This window comes from Procambarus clarkii, chromosome 19, assembly GCF_040958095.1.
Source record: "Procambarus clarkii isolate CNS0578487 chromosome 19, FALCON_Pclarkii_2.0, whole genome shotgun sequence".
Classification (NCBI taxonomy): Eukaryota; Metazoa; Arthropoda; class Malacostraca; order Decapoda; family Cambaridae; genus Procambarus; species Procambarus clarkii.
Window position 1 is genome coordinate 27,054,482 of NC_091168.1, and position 8,958 is coordinate 27,063,439.

An 8,958-nucleotide genomic window follows, 5' to 3' on the forward strand; every position below is an offset into this window, starting at 1 on the left:
CACCTGCCCCATAATGTAGATGTAACTTGTCTATAACCATGAGGACCAACCCCCCCCCCCCTCCCCCCCCTACCCCAGTTGTAAGTCAAAATACTGACTTACATTAATGTCAACTGACAATAAAATTTACGTACGTATCTGACAGCCATATGTCGGCATGAATTTTCATAAGACATAAGAAAATCGTAATTTGTTTTTTCTCATAAATGAATATTGTAGGCCTATGTAGAGTTAGCCTATGCAAAGTTAGGTAAGGTATTTAGGTTACGGTCATTTAGTCAGTGCTTACAGAACAGGCTGACAGTGACCCAATTAAAGTCATAGTCGAGCCAAAACTTTCAACATTCTAAATTGGATTGTAAATCAAATGCTGACTTATATAGAATTTAATAAGTCAATACTATGGGCAGATTCGATTGTGTTTTATACCCTGTATTATGTTTCAGATCCTCATTTTTGCCGTACCTGAGTACCTGGAATTTATCACTGTTAAACATCATGTTATTTTCTGCTGCCCAATCGAAAACTTTGTTAATATCTGCTTGTAGTTTTTCAGTGTCTTCAGCAGACGTAATTTTCATGCTGATTTTTGTGTCATCTGCAAAGGATGACACGAAGCTGGGACTTGTGTTTTTGTCTATATCTGATATGAGAATAAGGAAAAGCAGTGGTGCAAGGACTGTACCTTGAGGTACAGAGCTTTTAACTGCGCTTTGACTCGATTTTATTTGATTGACTGTTACTCTTTCCTGTTCGACACGAAATTGAGTATCCAGCGTCCTACTTTATCAGTTATTCCCATTGACCTCATTTTGTGTGCTATCACTCCATGGTCACATTTGTCGAATGCCTTTCCAATGTCTGTGTATACAACATCTGCATTTTGCTTTTCTTCTAATGCTTCGTTTATTTTGTCATAGTGGTTGAGTAACTGTGACAGAAAGGATCATCCCGCTCTAAATCCATGTTGTCCTGGGTTGTGTAACTCATTATTTTCCATAAAACTAGAAATTTGATTCCTAATCACTCTTTCAAAAACTTGTCTTATGTGTGATGTTAGTGCAACTGGTCTATAATTCTTTGCCAAGGCTTTACTACCGCTCTTGTGCAACGGAGCTATATCTGCTGATTTCAGTGCTGCTGGTATCTCCCCTGTATCCAGGCTCTTTCTCCATATTACGCTGAGTGCTCTGGCTGCTGGAACTTACATTTCTTTATGAATATTGAATTCCATGAGTCAGGCCCAGGAGCTGAGTGCATGGGCATATTGTCAATTTATCTTTCAAAGTCTTCCGAGTTCGTGTTAATATCCGTTATATTATCTGCAGCTTGAATGTCATTCATAAAGAAGCTGTCTGGGTCATCAACTTTCATGTTGTTTATTGGTGCGCTAAACATATCCTCATACTGGCTTCTTAGAATTTCACTAATGTCTTTGTTGTCCTCTGTGTACGTACCTACGGTTGTAATAAAGGTCCATTACTGGTCGAGGTTTTTTATTTTGATTTTGCGTATGTGAAAAATATTTTGGATTTTTCTTTATCTCTTGTATAGCTTTCTGTTCCAATTGCATTTCCTCAGGACTCGTATGATCGCTTCAACGTTTGTTCTATTTCTTCGATCTCCCTGTTTAGGCTTATTTTCCTTTCTTGTGATAGTTGTGTCTGCCGAAGCATTTCCGTTATTATTTTTTCTTCTGTACAGTCGTCTGCGTTCTCTTTCTAGAGTGGTCCTCTTTCTGTCCCTCCTCACAGGCACGTGCTTCAAGCAGACCTTGTAAGCTTCAGCTGTCAGTTGAGCTATTCCCTGTGTGGGAGTTTTGTCGCTTAAGACCGTCTCCCATTGAATGGTTGCAAGGTCTATATTTATTTTTTCCCAGTCAATCCTCTTATTGTTGAAATTGAATTGATTGAATATTCCTTCTCGCTTGTTGGGTCTCTTAGACCTACTACCGTTATTTATGCTAACATTACAGCTAATGAATTTAATGAATGGCTGCGGCTGCGGCTGTGTCTGCGGCTGTGGCTACGGCTGCGGCTTTGGCTGCGGCTTTGGCTGTGGCTGTAGCAGTGGCTGCGGCTGTGTCTGCGGCTGTAGCAGTGGCTGCGGCTGTGTCTGCGGCTGTAGCAGTGGCTGCGGCTGTGTCTGCGGCTGTAGCAGTGGCTGAGGCTGTGTCTGCGGCTGTAGCAGTGGCTGCGGCTGTGTCTGCGGCTGTCTGCGGCTGTGGCTACGGCTGCGGCTTTGGCTGCGGCTTTGGCTGTGGCTGTAGCAGTGGCTGCGGCTGTGGCTGCGGCTGCGGCTGTGTCTGCGGCTGTAGCTGTGGCTGCGACTGTAGCAGTGGCTGCGACTGTGGCTGCGGCTGCGGCTTGGGACTGATTACCTCAAAAAATGTATGTAATGACCCCACATCCATCACAAGATTTTTAACAAGACGCTAACGATTTTTCGCGAAATGCTGGGGTGTGGGGGGGGGGGGGGGGTAGGGTGCCCCGGTGGGTAACACCAGAGGGGGGGTAGGGTGCCCCAGGTGGGTAACACCAGAGGGGGGGTAGGGTGCCCCAGGTAGGTAACACTAGAGGGGGTAGGGTGCCCCGGTGGGTAACGCCAGAGGGGGTAGGGTGCCCCCGGTGGGTAACACCAGAGGGGGTAGGGTGCCCCGGTGGGTAACACCAGAAGGGGGGTAGGGTGCCCCGGTGGGTAACACTAGAGGGGGGGTAGGGTGCCCCGGTGGGTAACACCAGAGGGGGGGTAGGGTGCCCCGGTGGGGTAACACCAGAGGGGGTAGGGTGCCCCGGTGGGTAACACCAGAGGGGGGGTAGGGTGCCCCGGTGGGTAACACCAGAGGGGGGGTAGGGTGCCCCCGGTGGGTAACACCAGAGGGGGGGTAGGGTGCCCCCGGTGGGTAACACCAGAGGGGGGGTAGGGTGCCCCGGTGGGTAACACCAGAGGGGGGGTAGGGTGCCCCCGGTGGGTAACACCAGAGGGGGGGTAGGGTGCCCCGGTGGGTAACACCAGAGGGGGGGTAGGGTGCCCCCGGTGGGTAACACCAGAGGGGGGGTAGGGTGCCCCGGTGGGTAACACCAGAGGGGGGGTAGGGTGCCCCGGTGGGGTAACACCAGAAGGGGGGTAGGGTGCCCCGGTGGGTAACACCAGAGGGGGGGTAGGGTGCCCCGGTGGGTAACACCAGAGGGGGGGTAGGGTGCCCCGGTGGGTAACACCAGAAGGGGGGGTAGGGTGCCCCGGTGGGTAACACTAGAGGGGGGTAGGGTGCCCCGGTGGGTAACACCAGAGGGGGGGTAGGGTGCCCCGGTGGGGTAACACCAGAGGGGGTAGGGTGCCCCGGTGGGTAACACCAGAGGGGGGGTAGGGTGCCCCGGTGGGTAACACCAGAGGGGGGGTAGGGTGCCCCCGGTGGGTAACACCAGAGGGGGGGTAGGGTGCCCCCGGTGGGTAACACCAGAGGGGGGGTAGGGTGCCCCGGTGGGTAACACCAGAGGGGGGGTAGGGTGCCCCCGGTGGGTAACACCAGAGGGGGGGTAGGGTGCCCCCGGTGGGTAACACCAGAGGGGGGGTAGGGTGCCCCCGGTGGGTAACACCAGAGGGGGGGGTAGGGTGCCCCGGTGGGTAACACCAGAGGGGGGGTAGGGTGCCCCGGTGGGGTAACACCAGAGGGGGTAGGGTGCCCCCGGTGGGTAACACCAGAGGGGGGGTAGGGTGCCCCGGTGGGTAACACCAGAGGGGGGTTAGGGTGCCCCGGTGGGTAACACCAGAGGGGGGGTAGGGTGCCCCCGGTGGGTAACACCAGAGGGGGGGTAGGGTGCCCCCGGTGGGTAACACCAGAGGGGGGGTAGGGTGCCCCCGGTGGGTAACACCAGAGGGGGGGTAGGGTGCCCCGGTGGGTAACACCAGAGGGGGGGTAGGGTGCCCCGGTGGGGTAACACCAGAGGGGGTAGGGTGCCCCCGGTGGGTAACACCAGAGGGGGGGTAGGGTGCCCCGGTGGGTAACACCAGAGGGGGGGTAGGGTGCCCCCGGTGGGTAACACCAGAAGGGGGGTAGGGTGCCCCGGTGGGTAACACCAGAGGGGGGGTAGGGTGCCCCGGTGGGTAACACTAGAGGGGGGGTAGGGTGCCCCCGGTGGGTAACACTAGAGGGGGGGTAGGGTGCCCCCGGTGGGTAACACCAGAAGGGGGGTAGGGTGCCCCGGTGGGTAACACCAGAGGGGGGGTAGGGTGCCCCCGGTGGGTAACACCAGAGGGGGGGTAGGGTGCCCCCGGTGGGTAACACCAGAGGGGGGGTAGGGTGCCCCGGTGGGTAACACCAGAGGGGGGGTAGGGTGCCCCCGGTGGGTAACACCAGAGGGGGGGTAGGGTGCCCCGGTGGGTAACACCAGAGGGGGAGGTAGGGTGCCCCGGTGGGTAACTCCGGGTGGGGGGTAAACCTAATGTTTAGCCCAAAATAAGAATAACAAATGCTACCTTGGTGTACTTGCCCTCCATAAGGCAGGTGAGTCACAACATGTGAAGGTTACAACACGTGAAAGCTTCAACATATGAGTGTTACAACACGTGAAAGCTTCAACATATGAGTGTTACAACACGTGAAAGCTTCAACATATGAGAGTTACAACACGTGAAAACTTCAACATATGAGTGTTACAACACGTGAAAGCTTCAACATATGAGTGTTGGAACACGTGAAAGCTTCAACATATGAGTGTTGGAACACGTGAAAGCATCAACATATGAGTGTTACAACACGTGAAAGCTTCAACATATGAGTGTTGGAACATGTGACGGCTACAGGCAACGTTGGTGGTACCAAGTCTTCCCTAAACACTGTGAGTTGCCGGAGCTCCACTGCCTTCAACATTACATCTTAGTGAGAGTTATTTGCCCTCCAGCAGGTGTGTCTCAGTATTCCTCAGCTTGGTGTGTGTGTCTGTCTGTGTTCCTGCAGCTTATGGTTGTTAACTGTGGAAGACAAACCTCTGACAGGTACGATAGGAGGAAGACAAAAGCTGGGACAATCAAGGTATGAGGAAGACAAAGTTGTGACAATCAAGGTATGAGGAAGACAAAAGCTGACACAATCAAGGTATGAGGAAGACAAAAGCTGACACAATCAAGGTTTGAGGAAGACAAAAGCTGAGACAATCAAGGTTACAACAGCGCCTGAACCTGACGGGTTACAACAGCCTTGACCTCCACTGCCCCGACCAGAGGGTCAATAACTTTAGTTATGTTGATCACCCACTTGTTTGTGGCCTCAGGGCTCGACGCCTTCTTGTGGGGTTAAGACACTCTTCCTCTTGTCTTGTGGGGTTAAGACACTCTTCCTCTTGTCTTGTGGGGTTAAGACACTCTTCCTCTTGTCTTGTGGGGTTAAGACACTCTTCCTCTTGTCTTGTGGGGTTAAGACACGCTGCCTCTTGTCTTGTGGGGTTAAGACACTCTTCCTCTTGTCTTGTGGGGTTAAGACACGCTGCCTCTTGTCTTGTGGGGTTAAGACACTCTTCCTCTTGTCTTGTGGGGTTAAGACACGCTGCCTCTTGTCTTCTGGGGTTAAGACACGCTGCCTCTTGTCTTGTGGGGTTAAGACACGCTGCCTCTTGTCTTGTGGGGTTAAGACACGCTGCCTCTTGTCTTGTGGGGTTAAGACACGCTGCCTCTTGTCTTGTGGGGTTAAGACACGCTGCCTCTTGTCTTGTGGGGTTAAGACACACTGCCTCTTGTCTTGTGGGGTTAAGACACGCTGCCTCTTGTCTTGTGGGGTTAAGACACGCTGCCTCTTGTCTTGTGGGGTTAAGACACTCTTCCTCTTGTCTTGTGGGGTTAAGACACGCTGCCTCTTGTCTTGTGGGGTTAAGACACTCTTCCTCTTGTCTTGTGGGGTTAAGACACACTGCCTCTTGTCTTGTGGGGTTAAGACACGCTGCCTCTTGTCTTGTGGGGTTAAGACACACTGCCTCTTGTCTTGTGGGGTTAAGACACGCTGCCTCTTGTCTTGTGGGGTTAAGACACGCTGCCTCTTGTCTTGTGGGGTTAAGACACGCTGCCTCTTGTCTTGTGGGGTTAAGACACGCTGCCTCTTGTCTTGTGGGGTTAAGACACACTGCCTCTTGTCTTGTGGGGTTAAGACACGCTGCCTCTTGTCTTGTGGGGTTAAGACACGCTGCCTCTTGTCTTGTGGGGTTAAGACACGCTGCCTCTTGTCTTGTGGGGTTAAGACACGCTGCCTCTTGTCTTGTGGGGTTAAGACACACTGCCTCTTGTCTTGTGGGGTTAAGACACGCTGCCTCTTGTCTTGTGGGGTTAAGACACGCTGCCTCTTGTCTTGTGGGGTTAAGACACACTGCCTCTTGTCTTGTGGGGTTAAGACACGCTGCCTCTTGTCTTGTGGGGTTAAGACACGCTGCCTCTTGTCTTGTGGGGTTAAGACACGCTGCCTCTTGTCTTGTGGGGTTAAGACACGCTGCCTCTTGTCTTGTGGGGTTAAGACACGCTGCCTCTTGTCTTGTGGGGTTAAGACACGCTGCCTCTTGTCTTGTGGGGTTAAGACACGCTGCCTCTTGTCTTGTGGGGTTAAGACACGCTGCCTCTTGTCTTGTGGGGTTAAGACACGCTGCCTCTTGTCTTGTGGGGTTAAGACACTCTTCCTCTTGTCTTGTGGGGTTAAGACACTCTTCCTCTTGTCTTGGGGGGTTAAGACACGCTGCCTCTTGTCTTGTGGGGTTAAGACACGCTGCCTCTTGTCTTGTGGGGTTAAGACACGCTGCCTCTTGTCTTGTGGGGTTAAGACACGCTGCCTCTTGTCTTGTGGGGTTAAGACACGCTGCCTCTTGTCTTGTGGGGTTAAGACACGCTGCCTCTTGTCTTGTGGGGTTAAGACACTCTTCCTCTTGTCTTGTGGGGTTAAGACACGCTGCCTCTTGTCTTGTGGGGTTAAGACACGCTGCCTCTTGTCTTGGGGGGTTAAGACACGCTGCCTCTTGTCTTGTGGGGTTAAGACACGCTGCCTCTTGTCTTGTGGGGTTAAGACACGCTGCCTCTTGTCTTGTGGGGTTAAGACACGCTGCCTCTTGTCTTGGGGGGTTAAGACACGCTGCCTCTTGTCTTGTGGGGTTAAGACACGCTGCCTCTTGTCTTGTGGGGTTAAGACACGCTGCCTCTTGTCTTGTGGGGTTAAGACACGCTGCCTCTTGTCTTGTGGGGTTAAGACACGCTGCCTCTTGTCTTGTGGGGTTAAGACACGCTGCCTCTTGTCTTGTGGGGTTAAGACACGCTGCCTCTTGTCTTGTGGGGTTAAGACACGCTGCCTCTTGTCTTGGGGGGTTAAGACACGCTGCCTCTTGTCTTGTGGGGTTAAGACACGCTGCCTCTTGTCTTGTGGGGTTAAGACACGCTGCCTCTTGTCTTGTGAGTCTGAGACACATGTTTGAGACACATATACACATATCAATCCTTTCTCCGCCAGATACAAAACTGATGAGACACATGAGATCAGAAGAGAAGGACAAGAATGCCTCAGGTGGATCCATGGAGAATCTGAGATATGGTTCAAGAAATGGATCTACGACGTAAATCCAAGCAAATGCAAGGTAGTGAAGTTTGTAACTTGGAAGAGGAGGGGACTGATAGACTACTTAATGATGGGAACTCCCAATCGAACCACGAAGGTCATATATGTGGCCCCTGGAGGCATATATGTTGCCCTGGAGGCATATATGTGGCCCTAGAGGCATATATGTGGCCCTAGAGGCATATATGTGGCCCTGGAGGTATATATGTGGCCCTGGAGGCATTATTTGGCTTTGGAGGCATGTATGTGGCTCTGGAGGTATATATGTGACCCCTGGAGGCATGTATGTGGCCCTGGAGGTATATATGTGGCCCTGGAGGCATGTATGTGGCCCTGGAGGCATATATGTGGCCCCTGGAGGCATATATGTGGCCCTGGAGGTATATATGTGGCCCTGGAGGCATGTATGTGGCCCTGGAGGCATATATGTGGCCCCTGGAGGCATATATGTGGCCCCTGGAGGTATATATGTGGCCCTGGAGGCATATATGTGGCCCCTGGAGGCATATATGTGGCCCCTGGAGGTATATATGTGGCGCTGGAGGCATATATGTGGCCCCTGGAGGCATATATGTGGCCCCTGGAGGTATATATGTGGCCCTGGAGGCATATATGTTGCCCCTGGAGGTATATATGTGGCCCTGGAGGCATATATGTGGCCCTGGAGCCACCCTGGAGGCACATATGTGGCCCTGGAGGCATATATGTGGCCCTGGAGGCACACATGTGGCCCCTGGAGGCATATATGTGGCCCTGGAGGCACATATGTGGCCCTGGAGGCACATATGTGGCCCTGGAGGCACATATGTGGCCCTGGAGGCATATATGTGATAAATGGTAATATGAACCAAGAGTAATGTGAACATAACAAAGAGAACAACAGGTGTTCAAGAACAACAGGTGTTCAAGAACAGGTGTTCAAGAACAACAAGTGTTCAAGAACAACAGGTGTTCAAGAACAACAGGTGTTCAAGAACAACAGGTGTTCAAGAACAACAGATGTTCAAGAACAACAGGTGTTCAAGAACAACAGGTGTTCAAGAACAACAGGTGTTCAAGAACAACAGGTGTTCAAGAACAACAGGTGTTCAAGAACAGGTGTTCAAGAACAACAGATGTTCAAGAACAACAGGTGTTCAAGAACAACAGGTGTTCAAGAACAACAGGTGTTCAAGAACAACAGGTGTTCAAGAACAACAGGTGTTTAAGACACCACATTACCTGAGCCTCACCTCTGCTGCAGCCTGGACTCCAAGTACTCAATCCTCACCTGAAAAAAAAGAACAAATTAATATTAGAGAACGAACAAATGTTTGCTACAAGAACGGACCTTGATCGTAGGGGACTGACCTACAAGGAAAGGCTGAGAGAACAAGACC

General features: G+C 52.1%; 1 protein-coding gene across 1 annotated transcript; it reads right to left on the bottom strand.

Annotated features, from left to right (window-relative positions):
* Positions 1-5,246: 5,246 nt before the first annotated feature.
* LOC138366348 (uncharacterized) lies at positions 5,247-7,538 on the bottom strand. Its single transcript, XM_069327381.1, has one exon. The coding sequence runs from the start codon at positions 7,536-7,538 to the stop codon at positions 5,247-5,249; it is 2,292 nt and encodes a 763-aa protein (XP_069183482.1).
* Positions 7,539-8,958: the final 1,420 nt, after the last annotated feature.